General features: G+C 47.5%; 1 protein-coding gene and 1 long non-coding RNA gene across 5 annotated transcripts in view; both read right to left on the bottom strand.

Moving 5' to 3' along the window:
* The window catches only part of LOC138754945 (sperm-egg fusion protein TMEM95-like), a 39,309-nt gene that overhangs the window by 12,753 nt on the left and 1,897 nt on the right, over positions 1 to 24,659 (bottom strand). The window contains exons 2-6 of one of the 4 annotated variants that reach the window (XM_069919983.1): positions 18,660 to 18,716; positions 18,492 to 18,572; positions 7,139 to 7,159; positions 5,021 to 5,101; positions 140 to 227 (exon numbers count right to left, since the gene is read on the bottom strand). In XM_069919983.1, coding sequence (XP_069776084.1) covers positions 140 to 227; positions 5,021 to 5,101; positions 7,139 to 7,159; positions 18,492 to 18,572; positions 18,660 to 18,716 — 328 coding nt within the window. The remainder of the gene's footprint in view (positions 1 to 139; positions 228 to 5,020; positions 5,102 to 7,138; positions 7,160 to 18,491; positions 18,573 to 18,659; positions 18,717 to 24,659) is intronic. The other 3 variants (XM_069919985.1, XM_069919984.1, XM_069919986.1) reach the window with 3 other exon arrangements.
* Positions 10,515 to 17,176, bottom strand: LOC138754946 (uncharacterized). Its single transcript, XR_011351965.1, has 2 exons — positions 16,077 to 17,176; positions 10,515 to 13,042 (listed from the first exon to the last, which is right to left on the bottom strand). It is a non-coding gene; the product is annotated as an uncharacterized lncRNA (long non-coding RNA).

Here is a 24,659-nt window from a genome sequence, read left to right as displayed (position 1 = left end):
ACAGATGAAAGAAAAACAGGGGGTTACGGGGTAAGGAAGAGATATATGGGTCAGCACAACCTCGAAGGCTGAAGGCCCTGCACTGTGCTGTATTGTTCTACTAGCTATCTCTCTATCTCATAATTTCGAACCAACTTACTCGAAAATCAGTGTCACAAGACCAAACAAGATGGAACTTGCTGACAGACCAAAAATCAGGTAGATGGATTCTCTCAGGTCCAGCCTGTCTGTTGAAGAAATGTGAATTGTTAGAGCCTGTCCTTCCAAGTGAAGCCACACTTCAACTTGCGCAGCCGCATGAGTCGTCTACTGCACCCGTCGTGGCCTCCTCTACGTTGGAGAGACAGGGCACAGACCAGGAGGTTGCTTTGCCGAGCACCTTCGCTCTGTTCGCAGCCATGACGGGGATCTCCCGGTGGCCAACCACTTCAGTTCGGCGTCCTACTCCCGCGCCAATGTGCCTGTCCGCGTGTACTGTCAAACCAAGACCATCTGCAAATTGGATGAGCAATACCTAATTTTCCGACTGGGCGCCTTCCAACCAGATTTGCATTAACATAGGCTTTTTAATTAATTCTTTTAGACCTACAGTAAAACCTCATTGGAACGCGGTAGTTGGGGCCCAAGATTTCATACCGTATTCCAGTCAAGTCGCGGAACAGATGCATATACGTCAGAGTGCCCATGGATAATCAAACCCAAATATTACCAGTTTTCAAAGGATTCCCTATCTAGGATTAACAATTTCAATGAAAGAAAGCAAGCACATTCTTTTAATATTGGGATTCTGAATTTTAATCAACTTATTTACAAAGTTTGGGGTCCACAGACACCCGCTCTATAAGCGATTCCGCGGATTAACGAATCGCATTCTAACGAGGTTTCGCTGTATGACACAGTGACAGGCCCATGCCAACCAATTACATCCAATTTACCTATGACCCTCCCCCACCCACCCATATGTTTTTGAAACTGGAGCGCCCAGAGGAAACCCACGCAGGCACGGGGAGAATGTAAAAATGCCACATAGGCAGCACGGGATTTGAACCCCGGTCACTGGCACTGTAGCAACATTGCACTAACCACGCCACCCTTCTCTGGTTTCTGCTTGCTCACTCCCTGTTCTCCCTCTCTCCCCCTCCATCTCTCTTTCCACCCCCTTCCCTCTCCATTCACAGAGCTGTTCCCCCCCACCCCCCATTCGCCCTCCCTCCCTCATCCGCCTATTACCTCTTGCCCGTGGGACCATGCTCCTCCCCACCACCATTTTGTTCGGGTGCCTGCCGACATTTTGCTTACACCTTGATGAAGGCCTCAGGCCCTAAACATTGGTGACGTATCTTTATTTTTACTACATAAAGAACTCAGTTTCTCCAGCATTTTGTGTTTTTACTTTTTTTTTAACCGTTAGGACCTGTGGAAGCTCAGGGAGAAGGATGAGCCTGTTTTGTCCCATCTCCACAGCCCAATCTTCCAGCGCAAATCGGCGGGCGATTTGACCAACCGAGGGGCCTGTCCTATCTACGTGAGTGGCCCCACTTCCTCACACCACCAGTGACCCGGATTCAATCCTGACCTCCAGTGCCGTCTGTTTGGAAAAATAGGAGCAGGAATCGGCCATCTAGCACATCAAGCCTGCTCCACCATTCAATGTGACCATGGGTGATAGGCTTATCGCCGCCAACCTGCCTTAACCCCATTGAGGTGGAACAAGGTACTGCAGGAGGTGACCTGTATAGGCTGGCCCACCTCCCACATTGTAACTCCTCCCTGAAAGGTTCCCAATAAAAGTTGATAGCCCTAGTCTCTTCCCTCCATACCAGCCTCGGATCTGGGCCAGCAGCTCGTACCTGAAGTTTCGTTATTAAAGCCTTTAATCACTCGCTTCCAGTCTTCTTGTGGTTACTGATTGCGTAACACCCATATCAGGAGTGTGGGTATGACAACGGCTCTGTATACGCTTATCTTTGTGAGGTTTTTCAGTTGGTTGTTTTTCCAGACTCTTTTGTGTAGTCTTCCAAAGGCGCTATTTGCCTTGGCGAGTCTGTTGTCTATCTCATTGCCGATCCTTGCATCTGATGATATGGTGCAGCCGAGATAGGTAAACTGGTTGACCGTTTTGAGTTTTGTGTGCCCAATGGAGATATGGGGGGGCTGGTAGTCATGGTGGGGAGCTGGCTGATGGAGGACCTCAGTTTTCTTCAGGCTGACTTCCAGGCCAAACATTTTGGCAGTTTCCGCAAAGCAGGACGTCAAGCGCTTAAGAGCTGGCTCTGAATGGGCAACTAAAGCGGCATCGTCTGCAAAGAGTAGTAGTTCACGGACAAGTTTCTCTTGTGTCTTGGTGTGAGCTTGCAGGCGCCTCAGATTAAAGAGACTGCCATCCGTGCAGTACCGGATGTAAACAGCGTCTTCATTGTTGGGGTCTTTCATGGCTTGGTTCAGCATCATGCTGAAGAAGATTGAAAAGAGGGTTTGTGCGAGAACACAGCCTTGCTTCACGCCATTGTTAATGGAGAAGGGTTCAGAGAGCTCATTGCTGTATCTGGCCCGACCTTGTTGGTTTTCGTGCAGTTGGATAATCATGTTAAGGAACTTTGGGGGACATCCAATGTGCTCTAGTAACAGAGCGTATACAGAGCCGTTGTCATACCCACACTCCTGTTCGGCTCCGAATCATGGGTCCTCTACCGGCATCACCTAGGGCTCCTAGAACGCTTCCACCAGCGTTGTCTCCGCTTCATCCTCAACATCCATTGGAGAGCTTTCATCCCTAACGTCGAAGTACTCGAGATGGCAGAGGTCGACAGCATCGAGTCCACGCTGCTGAAGATCCAGCTGCACTGGGTGGGTCACGTCTCCAGAATGGAGGACCATCGCCTTCCCAAGATCGTGTTATATGGCGAGCTCTCCACTGGCCACCGTGACAGAGGTGCACCAAAGAAAAGGCACAAGGACTGCCTAAAGAAATCTCTTGGTGCCTGCCACATTGACCACCGCCAGTGGGCTGATATCGCCTCAAACCGTGCATCTTGGCGCCTCACAGTTCGGCGGGCAGCAACCTCCTTTGAAGAAGACCGCAGAGCCCACCTCACTGACAAAAGGCAAAGGAGGAAAAACCCAACACCCAACCCCAACCAACCAATTTTCCCCTGCAGCCGCTGCACCCGTGTCTGCCTGTCCCGCATCGGACTTGTCAGCCACAAACGAGCCTGCAGCTGACGTGGACTTTTACCCCCTCCATAAATCTTCGTCCGCGAAGCCAAGCCAAAGAAAGAACACCCATATCTCTTAATTCCCCTTCTATGTAAAAACCTATCCACCCTTGTCTTAAATATATTTACTGAGGTCGCCTCCACTGCATCAATGAGCAGCGAATTCCACAGATTCACCACCAGCTGGGAAAAAGCCTCCTTATCTCCGTCCTAAATCTATTCCCCTGGATCTTGAGGCTATGACACCTAGTTCTGGTCTCCCCCAGCAATGGAAACAACTCACCTCCCTCTATCTTACTGACGCCTTTCAGGATCTTATATGTTTCTACAAGATCCTCTCTCCCTCTTCTAAATTCGATGAAGGGCTCAAGTCTGAAACGTTGGTGATGTATCTTTATCTTTGCTGCCACCGAGATAGAGGTGCACCAAAGAAGAGGTACAAGGACTGCTTAAAGAAATCTCTTGGTGCCTGCCACACTGACCACTGCCAGTGGGCTGATATCGCCTCCAACCGTGCATCTTGGCACCTCACAGTTCGGCGGGCAGCAACCTCCTTTGAAGAAGACTGCAGAGCCCACCTCACTGACAAAAGACAAAAGAGGAAAAACCCAACACCCAACCCCAACCAACCAATTTTCCCTTGCAACCGCTGCACCCGTGCCTGCCTGTCCCACATCGGACTTGTCAGCCACAAACGAGCCTGCAGCTGACGTGGACTTTTACCCCCTCCATAAATCTTCGTCCGCGAAGCCAAGCCAAAGAAAGAACACCCATATCTCTTAATTCCCCTTCTATGTAAAAACCTATCCACCCTTGTCTTAAATATATTTACTGAGGTCGCCTCCACTGCTTCAATGAGCAGCGAATTCCACAGATTCACCACCAGCTGGGAAAAAGCCTCCTTATCTCCGTCCTAAATCTATTCCCCTGGATCTTGAGGCTATGACACCTAGTTCTGGTCTCCCCCAGCAATGGAAACAACTCACCTCCCTCTATCTTACTGACGCCTTTCAGGATCTTATATGTTTCTACAAGATCCTCTCTCCCTCTTCTAAATTCGATGAAGGGCTCAAGTCTGAAACGTTGGTGATGTATCTTTATCTTTGCTGCCACCGAGACAGAGGTGCACCAAAGAAGAGGTACAAGGACTGCTTAAAGAAATCTCTTGGTGCCTGCCACACTGACCACTGCCAGTGGGCTGATATCGCCTCCAACCGTGCATCTTGGCACCTCACAGTTCGGCGGGCAGCAACCTCCTTTGAAGAAGACTGCAGAGCCCACCTCACTGACAAAAGACAAAAGAGGAAAAACCAAACACCCAACCCCAACCAACCAATTTTCCCTTGCAACCGCTGCACCCGTGCCTGCCTGTCCCGCATCGGACTTGTCAGTCACCAACGAGCCTGCAGCAGACATGGACATACCCCTCCATAAATCTTCATCCGCGAAGCCAAGCCAAAGAAGAAATAACGTTCACATTTTGACCCTGCTAAGTTTCTATACATTGTGCTTTTTCTTCAACCACTGTGTCTGCCGACTTCCATGTTTTACATCTCTCCTCATAGGCCAACCCCCTCACCTCTGGAAGCAATCTGGTGAACCTCCTCTGGACGCCTTCCAAAGCCAGTACATCTTTTCTTGAGAAAGGAGATCTGAACTGAGTAAAGGTTTGTAATGAACTGAGTTTCTCTGCATTATATTCCATAGAACTTCGACATCACATGGTGAGGGACCCTGTTATCCAACCCCCCCCCCCCCACCCCATCCCCTGCTGGTGAAACCCTGGCATCGGGGCGATATCTCACTTGGCCAGCAGGTCTTCATGTTCCAGCAGTTAACGTTCATCTCTAGACACAGGCTGCAGTTGACAACTGTTGTGGAGTACCCTAGAGAGAGACAGAGAGAGAGAGAGACATAAGACATGCAGCCACCAGAGAGAAGATCAAAGGCCCACCTCCCCCTCCCACTGCTCCCAGGGACGTAGGGACAATCTCCCCTGGACTACAGAACAAACTGGGATAAAGGGTTGCCGGCAGATTTCCAAAGGGAGAGGAAAGCAACTTTTCCTCAAGGACCCCCCCCCCCCCCCACCACCCAGGCTGTGCCCTCTTCACTCTGCTACCATCAGGAAAGAGGTACAGGAGCCTGAAGACAAGCACCCAGCGGCACAAGAACAATTTCATCCCCTCTGCCATCAGATTCCTGAATGGTGAATGAACCATAGAACATTACAGCACAGAAACAGCCCTTCTAGTCTGTGCTGAACCATTTTATTTTTACCTAGTCCCACTGACATATACCCAATCCATAGTCCTCCATACCCCTCCCATCCAGGTACCTGGCCAAATTCCTCTTAAATGTTAAAATTTAAACCACGTTCATCACTTCAGCTGGAAGCTCATTCCACACTCCCACCACTCTCTGTGTGAAAAAGTTCCCCCTAAACTTTTCCCCTTTCACCCTTAACCCATGTCATCTAGTCTGTATCTCATCTACCCTCTGTGGAAAAAGCCGACCTACATTTACTCTGTCTGTCCCCCCTCATAATTTTAAATACCTCCATCAAACCTCCCCTCATTCTTCTACACTCCAAGGAATAAAGTTCAAACCTGTTTAACCTTTCCCTGTAACTCAGTTCCTGAAGCCCGGGCAACATCCTAGCAAATCTTCTTTCAATCGTATTGATATCTTTCCTGTAGTTTGGTAACCAAAACTGCACACAATGCTCCAAAACTGGCCTCACCATTGTCTTACACAACTTTACCATCTCCTGGACTCAATACTTTGATTTATGAAGGCCAATGTGCCAAAGGTTCTCCTTACAACCATGTCTACCTGTGACACCACTTTCAGGGAATTCTGTACCTGGATTCCCAGATCCCTCTGTTCTACCGCATTCCTCAGTGCCCGACCATTCACCATGTACGTCCTTTCTTGGTTTGTCCTTCCAAAATGCAACACCTCACACAGGTCTGCATTAAACTCCATCTCCCATTTTCCAGGTGGTCCAGATCCGTCTGCGAGCTTTGAAAACCTTCCTCGCTGTCCACAGCGCCTCTGATCTTAGTGCCATCTGCCAACTTACTGATATGATTGACCGCATTATAATCCAGACAGATGACAAACAACAGTGGTCATTTTGAATCCGACAGAGCGCTCGTGTGCTGGTCAAAGATTGTCACTGCAATGGCAAAAAGGTCTGCAGATAGCACTGTCGATGCCAGTGGAAAGGAGGAAGTGTCTATAGATGAGAGAGTCAAGATGCTGATGAAAATGGACAGCGTGAAACCGTCCCTGCAGAAATTCTAGTGTTAACTTATTTTTGTAAGCAGAGATCATGTAAGAATGGTAAGAATCAAACTTAATTTCATGCTTGAAAAACCTTTACTTGGTTCTTTGCTGTTTGTAGAGTGCATTGAAAGAATCAAAGGCTTGTTGATCCAAACCAAGACTTTTATTAACTAAAAGACTGGAGCGTATCACAAGTAGGTCGACCAGTCCAGAATGACCTGGTCTGGCTAGGAGCAACCCTTTAAGACTTGCCAGTGGGCGTGGCTAACCTCTCAGCCAATCACAATCAATCTACAATCTGTACATAGACACATTGGTGATAGAATCTGGACTATCACACTGCTATTTTAACCACTGTTACAAGTATTCTGTTTAAAACCACTTCTCAGTTATCTGGAAAAATGCAGTTAACCGATACATGTCCGGTCCTGAGCATTTCGGATCATCGGAAACACACAGTGCTGCCTTCTCCTTCCTATGGAGGCTGCCTGACCTGCCAACTTCCTCCAGCATGTTTGTGCGCTGCCCTGGAGCCCAGTGGTTTACCTCCATGTCCATCTCAGCTACCCCACCCGATAACAAACAGGCAACCCTGCCCCAGAGATTTCAAGAAACATATAGGTTCTACTCACTGCATTTGGGAGCACACATAGCTGTAGAAGAAACAAATGTATCAGTTAGCAGAGAAATAAGACAGACGTAGGAGCAGAAATAGTCCATTCAGCCCATCAAGTCTGCCCCACCGTTCAATCATGAGCTGATCCATTCTCTCACTCAGCGCCATTGCCCGGCTTTCTCCCCATAACATTTGATGCCCTGGCTAATCAAGAACCAAGATTTGAAAATCCCTGTTTTAATTGTCCCTCATTGACTTGTTATGTGCACCATTTCAGAGCTCCAAAGGGAATGGACCAATGACAATTGTTCTCAAGCAAAATATTTCAGTAATAGTTGAGTCTAGAGCAGTGATTCTTGACCTTCTCTTCCAACTCACGTCCCACCTTAATCAATCCCTGACTAATCACAGAGCACCGATGGCCTCGGGATGACTTAAAGTGGGGAATGTGATTGGAAAGAAAAAGGTTGAGAACCACTGGTTTAGAACCATCCGGCCCATCGAGCCCTGCTCTGCCATTCAATGAGATTGTGATGAGGGGTTCATCACCGACCGGCCTTTTCCCCATATCCCTTAATTTCCTGTTATAGATTGAGAATTTAGGTTAAAAAGGGCTTAAGTTAAAATGTGATGATTAATCATAAAAGGGGAAGCCAGAATAGACAGGGAGCTTACCATAAAAGTTCAGCTGGACAATGTTATAACAAACAGAGATCTTTCATGGTCACAAAGAGACATGTAGGAGCCAAAGATTGATAAAAGAGTAAAAAACAGAATTTAGTGTGTGCAGAGTTCGTAGTGTACGTAACTAACATGATAATTACAAATGCAAGTGTACTTAGAATGATTTTGCACAAACTAACCAATTAAAACAGTGTTAAAGAGGAGAGAAGGACAAGCAAAAAAGGTATAAAAATCAATGCACTGTATGTATCGGGGCTTGACTTGGTGAGAAGCCAGTTGAGTCCAACTCTGCAGACTTGTTAATAAAGCTTGTCGTGTCACCGACTTTAAAGAGACTCATGTGTGAGAATTTGTACTTCTGACAACTGGGGGCTCGTCCGGGATCTACACTCCAGCCGTGGGAGGAGGCGAGAAAGGGGGACATCGGAGGTGGTGCACCCCGCTGAGTTCAGCGGCTCCTAGTCCCTTGCTCGTCACCTCGGGCAGCTTGAGCGAGTGGTATCCAGACAAGGTGACACGACAAGACGAAAAGGAGAGGGGTGACGGTTCAATCCCCAGGAAGACACCGGTAAGTGACGACTTACGATTGTGGTGTGGGGATTGACGGATGAGACCACCCAGGTAACGGTCATGACGGAATAAAAAAAATATAAAACGATAAATCAGGTGTAGAGCCTTTGTCGTAGCGTGAGGACCCTGTCGTGGGACCTTAGGATAGAGCCCAGGGAAACCTCGGCAGGAACTGGCGGAGGGATAGTACCTCTGATGAGGCGTCCGAGACGAAAGGGAGTAGGGTCCCGAACGGGGGGGGTCCTCAGCAACGATAAACGGATCTTGGCGGGAAAATGGGAGGATCAAAATCTAAGGGCTCGTCTGAAAGATCAGGACTTTTCCCGGGGGTTCCCCTTGACAGCCCTTTGGGGAGAATGTTTGAAAATTGGGATAGTAAACGATATCGAGACAAAGACAAGAAAAAGATGGTTCAATATTGTCTACTTTGGTCGAAACAGCCTATCAAAGGTTCCTCTGTCTGGTGGCCGAAATTTGGATCTGATGAGGATTGGGTTAGACAAGCATTAAACATATATGTAAACTCAAGACAAAAGGTGAATCAAGAAGAGTCGGCGTATGCATTTTGTTGGGTTCCCTGGCCAGGATCCTTAACAAAATGCTTTAAATTGAGGGTAGCAGGAGAAAAGAAGTGGGAACCTTTGGACAACCTCCCTCCTCCTTATGTTCCCCCGGTGCCCACTGTGCCCGAGTGAAGCTCGCTGCTGGAGGGGAAAGGTGATGAATCTGATTGTCCCGGAAGGGGCCGGGAATGAAGGGATGAATTAAGGGAGTCGGACCCTAAACTTCCATCAGTAAACCGACCCTGGACCAGATCCCAGACTGGTCCAGGACCATCGAAGGATCCAGTAAGCCTAAATCCCCTGAGGGAAGTTCCTATGGGAGGACCGGGAGGGGGAACGGGATATGTAAACGTTCCCCTAACCAGTACTGAGGTGCGGGGATTTAAGAAGGAAATGAAAAGTCTATTGGAAGATCCCATGGGACTGGCCGAAAAGTTCGACCAGTTCCTGGGACCAAACACATATACCTGGGAAGAGATGCACGCAATAATGGGAACATTATTCTCACCCCAGGAGAGGCAGATGATTCGACAAGCTGCCCTCCTTATGTGGGAACGTGAACAACCTGGGGACCCCAGACCCCATGAACAAAAATATCCCCTGAATGAACCCAGGTGGGACAAACGAACACCCGAGGGATTGGCAAGTATGAGACAATACAGAGAGTGGACGATTAAAGGAATACGGGAGGCTGTGCCAAAGGGTCACAATTTTGCCAAGGCATTTGGGAACCACCAGGGGAAAGATGAGTCCCCTACTGATTTCTTGGAAAGGGTGAGAAAGAATGTCCAACAGTATGCGAGTGTGGACCCTAGTACACCAATGGGTGAACAGCTTATTCGAATTGAATTTGTGTCCAAATCGTGGCAGGACATTAGGAAGAAACTAGAAAAGGAGGAAGGCTGGAATGAAAAACCTTGAGCGACCTGTTGAAAAAGGCGCAAAGAGTATATGTGCAGAGGGAAGAGGAAGGTCAAAAGAGGGCAGCGAAGATTATGGTACAGACTATCCGACAGATAAATACCGAGTCCAGAGGGGAAAGGAAACAAAACCCTCCTCTAAGCAACCCAAGATATCCAAGAGAGTGGAGACCCAGGAGACCCGCTAAGTGCTATTACTGTAATGAGGAAGGACACTTCAAGAGGGAATGCCCCCGATATAGGAGGGAAGTGCGGACCCTTGAACTCATGGAAGAAGATTAGGGGGGTCAGGGGTTCCGGGTGTTGGGGACCAAGTATAAGAGGGAACCCCTGGTAAAACTGAAAATTGGTCCCCAGGGAGAAGAGGTGGTGTTTATGGTGGACACGGGAGCGGAACGAAGTAGTGTAATAACTGTGCCAACTAGGACCGAGCCTGTAAAAAGCAATTTGAAAATTTCTGGGATAGAAGGGGCTCCCAGGACTGTATCGATAATTCCCCAAGTGACAGTAAAGCTGGAAGGGAGAGAAGGGGTACAGGACCTCTTGTTGTTTCCGTCGGGCGGATTTAACCTCTTAGGAAGGACAAGCAAAAAAGGTATAAAAATCAATGCACTGTATGTATTGTCAGAAGTACAAATTCTCACACATGAGTCTCTTTAAAGTTGGTGACACGACAAGCTTTATTTACAAGTCTGCAGAGTTGGACTCAACTGGCTTCTCGCCAAGTCAAGCCCCGATACATACAGTGCATTGATTTTTATACCTTTTTTGCTTGTCCTTCCCCTCCTCTTTAACACTGTTTTAATTGGTTAGTTTGTGCAAAATCATTCTAAGTACACTTGCATTTGTAATTATCATGTTAGTTACGTACACTACGAACTCTGCACACACTAAATTCTGTTTTTCACTCTTTTATCAATCTTTGGCTCCTACATGTCTCTTTGTGACCATGAAAGATCTCTGTTTGTTATAACATTGTCCAGCTGAACTTTTATGGTAAGCTCCCTGTCTATTCTGGCTTCCCCTTTTATGATTAATCATCACATTTTAACTTAAGCCCTTTTTAACCTAAATTCTCTATCTATAACAATCCACCCCTTTCTTTCTTTAAAATGTGTGTACTATTTCTGAATGGGGGCCTTAACCCAGGGAAGAGAACCATCTTCTGATAAATCAATTTCGTGCTGAAGTAAAATTCTAATTGGGTCTCCCAGGCCCCCTGGCTGCATGGTCTGCTGGACCATCGAAATCACTAGGCTGCGCAGACAGGGAATAAGACAGGGTAAAACAAGCAGGAGGAACAAAACACCCCCGATGACCCACAATAAGGTGCGCCACCAGGTTCCTCCAAACCATTTGTCCAACCAATTTAATTTTGCGAAAGGATGCCAGGTCTGGACTGGTACATGGGACAAAGTGCGAATATTATCAGCAATTTTGTGAACGGCTTGGCCATTATCATCAATCTTTAAGCAGCAGTTAGTCAAATTAAGCTTTCCACATACACCCCCTTCTGCGGCCAGCAAATAGTCCAGGGCCAGACGGTTCTGATAGATGGCAGAGCGCATCTGACCCTGCTGGGATGCAAGCAATTGCTGGGCTAGAGCCGTTTGGTTTGTAACAATCTCAAGGACCGCCTGCAAGCGAATAATGCGATTTAGCATATAAATAGGAGTACGGTAACCCCAGGATCCATCTTGGGCCCATGTAGCGGGACCATAATATTCAATTATTCATTCCAGAGGCCAGTCATCTCCCCACTGTCCCAAATGCACCGTGCTAGAGCGGGGTCGACGGTGTAATGCATCAAAAACCTTCACTCCTAATCTATGACCGTGATCGTGGGTAGGAGGAAAAATTCAGGGCGAATTATTCCCAGGAAACAAGTTCCACTCCACTGCAAGGGGAGGCAGGTATACGCTTTATCACCACACACCCAGAATAACCCATTTGGGGAGACTCCATATCCCCGTTCCCAAACCCTTTTAAGGGTGGGGTTTGATTGGTATGGTCCTGTGATGGTGGAGCTGCTACAATTCCAAAGCTGAAAATTGCTATTAGACAGGGGTAGGCAATCAGTCTTAAAAACAGTGGATAGGAACCAAGTCAGGGGTTTAGGAAACCAAGTGAAATTTCCAGGCGAAATGCGGATCCATACAGCCTTGCAGGGACTTTTTCCTACCAGGTACTTGCCGGCTCGTAAGAGGCAATAAAAACCGGAGGGGACGTTGGAAAGAGACCAATTCTCCCTTGACCTTGTTCAGTTAGTGGTCCAAACCCGGGAGATCATGGTCCATGAGTCGAGGGACTTCCCCCACCAAGGCCATTGCTCTGACATCTGTAGACCTCCGCAGACCCAACAATTGGTTACATTAAAAGTTCCTGCAATTCTAGTTGCAAGATCAACAAAAAGATTGTCTCCCCCAATTGCGTGGCCGAAACTTTCATGGCCATTTGGATGGACCCGAACCAAGTCCGGATGCCCCAAAGGGGCAGGCACTCCCGAGTGTGGAGTGGGACTCTCTACCGGAACAGTACGCTGGTGTATGCAGAACCAGAGTCCATCAGGGCATGGTGGGCCTGACTCACCCTCCCAGGGCCAACCGTTAAGAGGGAAAGGAGTACTATTAGGAATCTGTATATAATGACCCACACTACTTCCCTCATTCTCCGTACAAGGGGTATATGGATGTTGGGTGGTATTTTCTGCCCAGCATTTCTTAGGAACTGAGGTATGGGAAATGAAACTACCCTCCTTTCTTTCCCAAGTGCGGTCCTAAAAAAGGACTACTGTGTCTCTGCACTTCTTACACTTCAGACCTGACAAGGACATAGGCAAACCAAGAAAAACCAAAGCATATAACAATAACATTGTCAATCAAGTCTTCCTGCGAAATCGTAAAGTGAGAGGTTTGTCTCCAGGAACACAAGTCCAATCTGAGTCCGTATCAGGGTCCTGAGGCGCCTCTACAGGTCCCTTAAATCTGGATGCGTGCGTCCACCCCTTCTCTCTTGTTCATATTGCAGCCTCTGTAGTCAAGAGAACTTGGAATGGACCTTCCCACTGTGGCTGGAGTTTTTCAGTTTTCCAGGTTTTGATGAGAATCCAGTCTCCTGGTTCCACCTTGTGTAAAGAAAAGTCTAGAGGTGGTGTTTGTGCCAATAGTCCCCTCTTTCGTAAATCTGTAAGAGAGCGTGACAGTGCCTGTAAATAGTTCCTAACAAAAATATCCCCTTCCCCCAAGGTGGGACACCCCTCAACTATACTCCAGAAGGGAAACCCAAACATCATCTCATAAGGGGACACCCCCACATCCCTGCGTGGGGCAGTACGAATTCTCAATAAGGCCAGAGGCAGACACTTTATCCAAGGCATTTCAGTCTCCACCATTAATTTTGTCAATTGCGTCTTTAGGGTTCCATCAGGCAGCTGGCTTGCGCCCAACTGAGCCATGTCCTTTTCTTCCTTAGCAGTGAAAATTGGAGCTTTTTTATACCTTGTCTTATTGGGATTAAGGTCAGCAAAGGGACTTCCTATTACATGGCCGCCCTTTTGGCCTCTTCATCAGCCAGTCTGTTCCCAATTGTGGTCGGGGTATCTTCCCTCTGATGGCCTGGTATGTAGACCACTGCTATTTCCCGGGGTAATGTCAGGGCTTCCAAAGTCAGAGTAATCATCTGTTTGTGTACCAATTCCTTTCCTCTTGATGTAATCAGACCGCGTTCCTTCCAGATCTTACCAAAGGTATGCACTACCCCGTATGCGTATTTGGAGTCAGTGTAAATTGTTCCAGTTTTCTCTGCCAGTACTCTGAGGGCTCTCTGCAAGGCATATAGTTCGCAGGACTGTGCCGACCAGCTTCCAGGTAGCCTCGCGAATTCTACCACTTCCCAAGCATCTCCTTCTATTATGGCATACCCGCTTCTCCTCATTCCGTCAACACATCTGGCGGACCCGTCAATGTAGAATTCATATCCCTCTCCCAGGGGAGTATCGCAAATGTCCTCTCGGGTCTTGGTCTGGAGATCCGTCAACTCGACACAGTCGTGCTCCACTTCTTCCCCTGTTTCACCGTCGTATAAAAACTGAGCTGGGTTGCAACTATTATTCTTAGCAAACTGTAGGTCTTCTCCGACCATTAAAATGGTCTCGTACTTTAATATGTGGGAATCAGTCAGCCATCGATGGGCGGTTTGTGCTAATAGAACACTCACAGAATGGGAGGTGTACACAGTCATCCTTCCTCCAAAAGTGAGTTTGCGTGCCTCCTCCACCAACAGAGCAGCAGCCGCTACTCCCTGGATACACGTCGGCCATCCGCGAGACACTGGGTCCATCATTTTGGACAGGAAAGCCACTGGGTGTCGCTGACCGCCTTTTTCCTGCGTCAAAACTCCTACAGCTGTTCCTTGGTTATGAGTGACAAATAGCTGGAAGGGTTGTTTTAAAGAGGGCAGAGTGAGTACCGGGGCCCGCGTCAGGTGATGCTTCAAGTCCTCAAGCCATCCCTTCTCCTCCTGGGTCCATTTCAATGGATATTCATCTTCATTTGTCAGCTTTTCATACATAAACTTCACCAACGCTGAGTAAGGGTTTTGTTTCCTTTCCCCTCTGGACTCGGCATTTATCTGTCGGATAGTCTGTACCATAATCTTCACTGCCCTCTTTTGACCTTCCTCTTCCCTCTGCACATATACTCTTTACGCCTTTTTCAACAGGTCGCTCAAGGGATTTTCATTCCAGTCCTCCTCCTTTTCTAGTTCCTTCCTAATGTCCTGCCACGATTTGGACACAAATTCGATTCGAATAAGCTGTTCACCCATTGGTGTACTAGGGTCCACACCCGCATACTGTTGGACATTTTTTCTCACCCTCTCCAAGAAATCAGTAGGGGACTCATCTTTCCCCTGGTGGTTCCCAAATGCCTTGGCAAAATTGTGACCCTTTGGCACAGCCTCCCGTATTCCTTTAATCGTCCACTCTCTGTATTGTCTCATACTTGCCAATCTCTCGGGTGTTCGTTTGTCCCACCTGGGTTCATTCAGGGGATATTTTTGTTCATGGGGTCTGGGGTCCCCAGGTTGTTCACCTTCCCACATGAGGAGGGCAGCCTGTCGAATCATCTGCCTCTCCTGGGGTGAGAATAATGTTCCCATTATTGCGTGCATCTCTTCCCAGGTATATGTATTTGGTCCCAGGAACTGGTCGAACTGTTCGGCCAGTCCCATGGGATCTTCCAATAGACTTTTCATTTCCTTCTTAAATCCCCACACCTCAGTACTGGTTAGGGGAACGTTTACATATCCCGTTCCCCCTCCTGGTCCTCCCATAGAAACTTCCCTCAGGTGATTTAGGCTTACTGGAGCCTTCGATGGTCCTGGACCAGTCTGGGATCTGGTCCAGGGTCGGTTTACTGATGGAAGTTTAGGGTTTCTTCTCCCTTAATTCATCCCTTCGTTCCCGGCCCCTTCCGGGACAATCAGATTCATCACCTTTCCCCTACAGCAGCGAGCTTCCCTCAGGCGCAGTGGGCACCGGGGGAACATAAGGAGGGGGGAGGTTGTCCAAAGGTTCCCACTTCTTTTCTCCCGCTACCATCAATTTAAAACATTTTGTTAAGGATCCTGGCCAGGGAACCCAACAAAATGCATACGCCGACTCTTCTTGATTCACCTTTTGTCTTGAGTTTACATATATGTTTAATGTTTGTCTAACCCAATCCTCATCAGATCCAAATTTCGGCCACCAGACCGAGGAACCTTTGATAGGCTGTTTCGACCAAAGAAGACAATATTGAACCATCTTTTTCTTGTCTTTGTCTCGATATCGTTTACTATCCCAATTTTCAAACATTCTCCCCAAAGGGCTGTCAAGGGGAACCCCCCCAGAAAAGTCCTGATCTTTCAGACGAGCCCTTAGATTTTGATCCTCCCATTTTCCCGCCTAGATCCATTTATCGTTGCTGAGGACCCCCCCCCCCTCCCGTTCGGGACCCTACTCCCTTTCATCTCGGACGCCTCGTCGGAGGTACTATCCCTCCGCCGGTTCCCGCCGAGGTTTCCCTGGGGTCTATCCTAAGGTCCCACGACAGGGTCCTCACGCCACGACAAAGGCTCTACACCTGATTTATCGTTTTATATTTTTTCCCCATCATGACCGTTACCTGGGTGGTCTCGTCCGTCAATCCCCACACCACAATCATAAGTCGTCACTTACCGGTGTCTTCCTGGGGATTGAACCATCACCTCTCTCCTTTTCGTCTTGTTGTGTCACCTTGTCCGGATACCACTCGCTCAAGCCCCCCGAGGCGATGAGCAAGGGACTAGGAGCCGCAGAACTCAGTGGGATGCACCACCTCCGATGTCCCCCTTTCTCGCCTCCTCCCATGGCTGGAGTGTAGATCCCGGACGAGCCCCCAGTTGTCAGAAGTACAAATTCTCACACATGAGTCTCTTTAAAGTTGGTGACACGACAAGCTTTATTTACAAGTCTGCAGAGTTGGACTCAACTGGCTTCTCGCCAAGTCAAGCCCCGATACATACAGTGCATTGATTTTTATACCTTTTTTGCTTGTCCTTCCCTCCTCTTTCTTTGGTTTGGCTTCGCGGACGAAGATTTATGGAGGGGGTAAAAGTCCACGTCAGCTGCAGGCTCGTTTGTGGCTGACAAGTCCGATGCGGGACAGGCAGACACGGTTGCAGCGGCTGCAGGGGAAAATTGGTTGGTTGGGGTTGGGTGTTGGGTTTTTCCTCCTTTGCCTTTTGTCAGTGAGGTGGGCTCTGCGGTCTTCTTCAAAGGAGGTTGCTGCCCGCCAAACTGTGAGGTGCCAAGATGCACGGTTTGAGGCGATATCAGCCCACTGGCGGTGGTCAATGTGGCAGGCACCAAGAGATTTCTTTAGGCAGTCCTTGTACCTTTTCTTTGGTGCACCTCTGTCATGGTGGCCAGTGGAGAGTTCGCCATATAACCCTCCTCTTTAACACTGTTTTAATTGGTTAGTTTTTGCAAAATCATTCTAAGTACACTTGCATTTGTAATTATCATGTTAGTTATGTACACTACGAACTCTGCACACACTAAATTCTGTTTTTCACTCTTTTATCAATCTTTGGCTCCTACATGTCTCTTTGTGACCATGAAAGATCTCTGTTTGTTATAACATTGTCCAGCTGAACTTTTATTGTAAGCTCCCTGTCTATTCTGGCTTCCCCTTTTATGATTAATCATCACATTTTAACTTAAGCCCTTTTTAACCTAAATTCTCTATCTATAACATGTATCGGGGCTTGACTTGGCGAGAAGCCAGTTGAGTCCAACTCTGCAGACTTGTTAATAAAGCTCGTCGTGTCACCGACTTTAAAGAGACTCATGTGTGAGAATTTGTACTTCTGACATTTCCCAACTCTGTAAAAATCCATCCAACCTCCTCTTCAATATTTTTACTGAGGTCGCCTCCATTGGTACAATGGGCGGCAAATTCCACAGATTCACCCCCCCACCACCCCCCGGGAAAAGCAGTTCCTCCTCATCTCCGTGTGAAATCTATTCCCTTTGATCTTGAGGTGAAGTCCCCTAGTTCTGCTCTCACTAGGATTTACCGACCTCTGTCTTATCGATGCCTTTCATAATTTTATACGTTTCTATAAGATCCCATTTCATTCTTCTGAATTCCAGTGAATGCAGTTCCCGACAACTCAAAATCAATTGTAACCCAAAAACCGACTACATTGCGGTATAAACCTACTATATATGCTGGCGTATAGGGCAATACTGTGTGGGACTCCCCCCAGACTTTCCACTTTGTATAGGATGACTCCCTAAGTCTGGCTCTGACCACTGACCAGTGGAGTGACGCTGTCACAATATTTTAATACCCAATTACCCTGTAAAAGTTTTAATTTTATCAGCATATTTTAAAATAAAATGCCATCAGTTCCTGTAATAGGCCATTTAAAGGCTGTACAGACCCGACGGCAAGTCGGACCCTGCGGGGGGAGCGTTGAGACTTCGTCAGGCGCACGCAGGTTTTCCCCGCTGAACACTCAATGCAGGTGCATTCTTTTCACTAGTGTGGAGGTGAAGTCAGGCTTGTCAGCGCGGGGAAGGTGGGCCAGGGGGATGGCCCTGACCAGGACGCTGACGTGGAGGTGAGCCAGGTTTGTCAGCCAAATGTGGGCCGGGGTCCTGACCAGGATGCTGGCGTGGAGGTGAAGTCGGGTTGTCAGCGTGGGGAAGGAGAGTTGGGGGCCTGACCAGGACACTAGCATGGAAGTGAGCTGGCTTGTCAGCGCGGGGAAGGTGGCGGGGGGATGGGGAAAGGGTATAGAAGGGGAGGGGGAAGATGGCGTTGAGACTTCGCCGTCAAGGTTTGGATTTTAGACCCAGAGTCCAATTTTGAGGTGACATTTTTAAGTTTCAGATCGTCCTATATGGTACCTGTTTCACTAACATCCTGACCTGGTCATTCCCAGACATTCCACTATATTGGCTCATTGCTTCCACTCCCCCACCCCACCCCGCCACCTCAGTTCACTGGAAATCAGGATTGGCCAATAAATGTCGGCTTTGTCAGCTTTCCCACTTTATGTAAACAAAAGAGGGGAAATCGGAAATGGTAGTAATTGTGCTCACACTCATGGGTCAGTTGTGGAAGCTTCTTCTCGTAGAGCCAGTTCCAAAAGTTGGGCAGATCTGCCAGCGTCTGGTTGATTTCTGTGGAGTTAAACATACATACAGAGATAATGAAAATCGAGACTGACCTCAGTTTGGGAAAGTAGGCTAAGGAGTTAAGATGAATACCTATAACTCGGAGGACCCGGTGGACTTTTTCCGAGATCATGTTCACCAGCACTTCATCTAGAAGGAAAATGAGGACAGTTGAAGTGGAGGTTGTTATATAGAGAATTTAGGTTAAAATGACTTAAGTTAAAATGTGATGATTAATCATAAAAAGGGAAGCCAGAACGGACAGGGAGTTTACTAGCAGCCAAGGGTGACGGTTCAATCCCCGGGAAGACACCGGTAAGTGACGACTTACGATTGTGGTGTGGGGATTGGGTAACAGGTGTAACGGGATACACCTGTTTGGATAAAAAAACCTAACATAATAGATCAGGTATAGAGCTTTTGTCGTGGCGTGAGGACCCTGTCGTGGGACTCTAGGATAGACCCCAGGGAAACCTCGGCGGTAACCGAAGGAGGGACAGCACCTCCGACGAAGTGCCGAGAAGAGAGGGGTCAACCCCAGGGAAACCTCAGCGGTAACCGAAGGAGGGACAGTACCTCCGACGAGGCGTCTGAGAAGAAGGGAGTAGGGTCCAGAACGAGAGGGTCCTCAGCAACGATAAACAGATCTAGGTGGGAAAATGGGAGGATCAAAATCTAAGGGCTCGTCTGAAAATTCAGGACAATTCCTGGGAGTTCCCCTTGACAGCCCTTTGGGGAGAATGTTTGAAAATTGGGATAGTAAAAGATATCGAGACAAAAACAAGAAAAAGATGGTCCAATATTGTCTCCTTTGGTCGAAACAACCTATTAAAGGTTCCTCGGTCTGGTGGCCGAAATTTGGATCTGATGAGGATTGGGTTAGACAAGCATTAAACATATATGTAAATTCGAGACCAAAGGTGAATCAAGAAGAGTCAGCATATGCATTTTGTTGGGTTCCCTGGCCAGGATCCTTAACAAAATGTTTTAAATTGAGGGTAGCGGGAGAAAAGAAATGGGAACCTCTGGACAACCTTCCCCCTCCTTATATTCCCCCGGTGCCTACTGCGCCCGAGGAAAGCTTATTACCGGAGGGGAAAGGTGATGAATCTGATTGCCCCGAAAGGGGCCGGGAAAAAAAGGATGAATTAAGGGAGTCGGACCCTAAACTTCCACCGGTAAACCGACCCTGGACAAGATCCCAGACTGGTCCAGGACCATCAAAGTTTTCAATAAGCCTAAATCCCCTGAGGGATGTTCCTATGGGAGGACCGGGAGGGGGAACGGGATATGTGAATGTTCCCCTAACTAGTACAGAGGTGCGGGGATTTAAGAAAGAAATGAAAAAGTTATTGGAAGATCCTATAGGACTGGCTGAACAGCTCGACCAATTCCTGGGACCAAACACATATACGTGGGAAGAGATGCAGGCAATAATGGGAACATTATTCTCACCCCAGGAGAGGCAGATGATTCGACGGGCTGCCCTCCTCATGTGGGAATATGAACAACCTGGGGACCCCAGACCCCTTGAACATAAATATCCCTTAAATGAACCCAGGTGGGACAAACGAACACCCGAGGGATTGGCAAGTATGAGACAATATAGAGAGTGGACAATTAAAGGGATACGATAGGCTGTGCCAAAGGGTCACAATTTCACCAAGGCATTTGGGAACCACCAGGGGAAAGACGAGTCCCCAACTGATTTTTGGAGAGGGTGAGAAAGAATGTCCAACAGTATGCGGGCGTGGACCCTAGTACACCAATGGGTGAACAGCTTATTCGAATTGAATTTGTTTCCAAATCATGGCAGGACATTAGAAAGAAACTAGAAAAGGAGGAGGACTGGAGCGAAAAACCCCTAAGTGACCTGTTAAAAAAGGCGCAAAAAGTATATGTGCAGAGAGAAGAAGAAGATCAAAAGAGGGCGACAAAGGTTATGGTACAGACTATCCGACAGATGAATGCCGAATCCAGAGGGGAAAGAAAAGAAAACCTTCCTCTAAACAATCCAAGATATCCAAGAGAGGGAAGACCCCGGAGGTTCGTTAAGTGCTATTACTGCAATGAGGAAGGACACTTTAAGAGGGAATGCCCCCGATACAAGAGGGAATTGCGTGCCCTCGAACTTATGGAAGAAGATTAGGGGTGTCAGGGGTTCCAAATGTTAGGGACCAAATATAAGAGGGAACCCCTGGTAAAACTAAAAATTGGTCCCAAGGGAGAAGAGATGGTGTTTATGGTGGACACAGGAGCGGAACGAAGTAGTGTAATAACTGTGCCAATCGGAACTGAGCCTGTAAAAAGTAATTTGACAATTTCTGGGATAGAAGGGGCTCCCAGAATGGTATCAATAATTCCCCAAGTAACAGTGAAACTGGAAGAAAGAGAAGGGGTACAAGACCTCTTGTTATTACCGTCGGCTGGATTTAACCTCCTAGGAAGGGACTTACAGGCTCTCCTAGGTTTGGGTGCTCTCCCTGTGGACGGAGAAGTGCAAGTCAACCTCTGCGCTTTAAAGGAAGAGGATGAACGGCAGATTGACGAGAGAGTCTGGTATAAGGAGGGAAGTCGAGGAGGTCTGGACATCCCACCTTTACATGTCACATTAATACCAGGTCATCAGCCGGTAAGGAAACGTCAGTATCCTATTTCTTTGGAAGGGAGAAAAGGGCTACAGCCGGTAATTGAGACTTTAATACGAGACGGACTATTAGAAGAATGCATGTCACCTTATAACACCCCTATACTCCCAGTGAAAAAGTCAGATGGATCCTATCGCCTAGTTCAGGATCTAAGAAGTTTGAATGCTATTGTTCAGACCCGCCACCCAGTGGTGCCTAATCCCTATACTATTATGAGTCGGATTCCCCCAGACCATGAGTGGTTTAGTGTTATCGACTTGAAGGATGCCTTCTGGACGTGTCCATTAGAAGAGGAAAGTAGAGATATGTTTGCGTTTGAATGGGAAAATCCATGGACAGGTAGACGGAGACAGTTTCGGTGGACTGTATTGCCCCAAGGGTTCACTGAATCTCCAAACCTGTTTGGACAAATGCTAGAACAAATCCTGGTGGACTATCCACAATCTGATGATTCCCAACTAATGCAGTATGTGGACGATTTACTATTATCAGGACCCAAGGAACAAGAAATGAAGGGAGATACAATTAGACTCTTGAATTATCTGGGGAAAAAGGGTCTACGGGTGTCCAGGAACAAGTTACAGTTTGTTGAGAGAACTGTGATATATCTGGGACACCAGATAAGTAAAGGACAGAAACGGATTACCCCTGAACGGATTGCGGGAATCACTAGAATGCCGTTACCCCGTAATAAGAAGGAAATAAGACAATTCCTGGGACTCTTAGGTTACTGTAGGTTATGGATAGAGGACTACTCAGCTTTGGTGAAGTTTATGTATGAAAAACTGACAAATGAAAATGAATATCCATTGAAATGGACCCAGGAGGAGGAGGGATGGTTCGAGGACTTGAAGCATCGCCTGACACGAGCCCCAGTACTCACTCTGCCCTCTTTAAAACAGCCCTTCCAGCTATTTGTCACTCATAACCAAGGAACAGCTGTGGGAGTTTTAACACAGGAAAAAGGCGGTCAGCGACACCCAGTGGCTTTCCTTTCCAAAATGATGGACCCAGTGTCTCGCGGATGGCCGACGTGTATCCAGGGAGTAGCGGCTGCTGCTCTATTGGTAGAGGAAGCACGTAAACTTACTTTTGGAGGAAAGATGACTGTGTACACCTCCCATTCTGTGAGTGTTTTATTAACACAAACTGCCCATCGATGGCTGACTGATTCTCGCATATTAAAGTATGAAACCATTTTAATGGTCGGAGAAGATCTACAGTTTGCAAAGATTAATAGCTGCAACCCAGCTCAGTTTTTATACGGCAGTGAAACAGGTGGAGCACGACTGTGTCGAGTTGACAGATCTTCAAACCAAGACCCGAGAAGACCTTTGCGATACTCCGCTGGGAGAAGGATATGAATTCTACATTGATGGCTCCGCCAGATGTGTTGACGGAATGAGAAGAAGTGGGTATGCTATAATAGAAGGAAATACTTGGAAAGTAGTGGAATCCACGAGACTACCCGGAAGCTGGTCAGCACAATCCTGTGAACTATATGCCTTGCAGAGAGCCCTCAGAATACTGGCAAAGAAAATTGGAACGATTTACACAGATTCCAAATACGCATACGGGGTAGTGCATACCTTTGGTAAGATCTGGAAGGAGCGTGGTCTAATTACATCAAGAGGAAAGGAATTGGCACACGAACAGATGATTACTCTGACTTTAGAAGCCTTGACATTACCCCAGGAAATAGCAGTGGTCTACATACCAAGCCATCAGAGGGGAGATACCCCGACGGCAATTGGAAACAGACTGGCTGATGAAGAAGCCAAAAGGGCAGCCATGCAACAAGAAGTCCGTTTGCTGACCTTAATCCCAATAAGGCAAGGCATAAAGAAGGCTCCTATTTTCACTGCTAAGGAAGAAAAGGACATGGCTCAGCTGGGCGCAAGCCAGTTGCCTGATGGAACATGGAAGACACCAGATGGAAGAATGGTTCTAAATAAAGAAATAACTCGCAATATTTTAAAACACCTGCATCATCAGAGCCACTGGGGCACCCAAGCCTTATGTGACACAGTGCTTCGAGAATATGTGTGTAAGGGAATCTACACCTTGGCCCAACAGGAGGTGCAGAATTGTCACCTATGCACAAAAATTAATAAGAAGGTAATGAGGACAGGGACCATGGGAGGTCAACCATTAGCCATACGCCCTTTTCAATGTATCCAGATCGACTTCACAGAGTTACCTCAAGTCCAAAGATGGAAATATCTGTTGGTGATAATAGATCACTTTACCCGATGGGTGGAAGCCTTCCCAACAGTAAATACTACAGCCTCTACAGTAGCTCGCCTCCTCCTAGAGCAGATAATCCCCAGATATGGTATAATGGATTCTATAGACTCAGACAGGGGTCCACATTTTTCTTCAAAAATCCAGCAATTGATTTGTAATGCATTACAGGTCTCTTGGAAATTACATACCCCTTGTCATCCTCAAAGCTCAGGGAGGGTTGAACGTATGAATGGAACCCTAAAAATGCAATTGACAAAATTAATGGTGGAAACTAAAATGCCTTGGATAAAGTGTCTGCCCCTGGCTTTATTGAGAATTCGTACTGCCCCACGAAAAGATGTAGGGTTGTCCCCTTATGAAATGATGTTTGGGCTTCCCTTCTGGAGTACAGTTGAGGGGTGTCCCACCTTGGGGGAAGGGGATATATTTGTTAGGAACTACTTACAGGCACTGTCACGCTCTCTTGCAGATTTACGAAAGAGAGGACTATTGGCACAAACACCGCCTTTAGACTTTTCTTTACACAAAGTGGAACCAGGAGACTGGATTCTCATCAAGACCTGGAAAACTGAAAAACTCCAGCCCCAGTGGGAAGGTCCATACCAAGTTCTCTTAACTACAGAGGCTGCAGCACGAACAAGAGAGAAAGGGTGGACGCGCGCATCCAGATTTAAGGGACCTGTAGAGGCGCCTCAGGACCCTGATACGAACTCAGACTGGACTTGTGTTCCTGGAGAAAAACCTCTTACTTTACGATTTCGCCCTGCAATTACTTGCATCCCAGCAAGGTCAAATGCGCTCTGCTATATATCAGAACCGTCTGGCCCTAGACTATCTCCTAGCCACGGAAGGAGGTGTATGTGGAAAGCTTAATTTGACTAACTGCTGCTTACAGATTGATGTTAATGGCCAAGCCATTCGAAAAATCACTGATAATATTCGTACTTTGTCCCATGTACCGGTTCAAACCTGGCATCCTTTTGCACAATTAAATTGGATGGACAAATGGTTTGGGGGAACCTGGTGGCGTACCTTCTTGTGGGTCATCGGAGGTATTTTATTCCTCCTACTTATTTTGCCCTGTATTATTCCCTGTCTACGCAGCCTGGTGATTTCCATGGTCCAACAGGCTATGCAACCAGGGGGACTGGGAGACCCCGTTAGAATTTTACTTCAGCACGACATTAATGTATCATGA

This window comes from Narcine bancroftii, chromosome 2, assembly GCF_036971445.1.
Source record: "Narcine bancroftii isolate sNarBan1 chromosome 2, sNarBan1.hap1, whole genome shotgun sequence".
Classification (NCBI taxonomy): domain Eukaryota; kingdom Metazoa; phylum Chordata; class Chondrichthyes; order Torpediniformes; family Narcinidae; genus Narcine; species Narcine bancroftii.
This window is presented reverse-complemented; position numbering and strand designations above follow the sequence as displayed.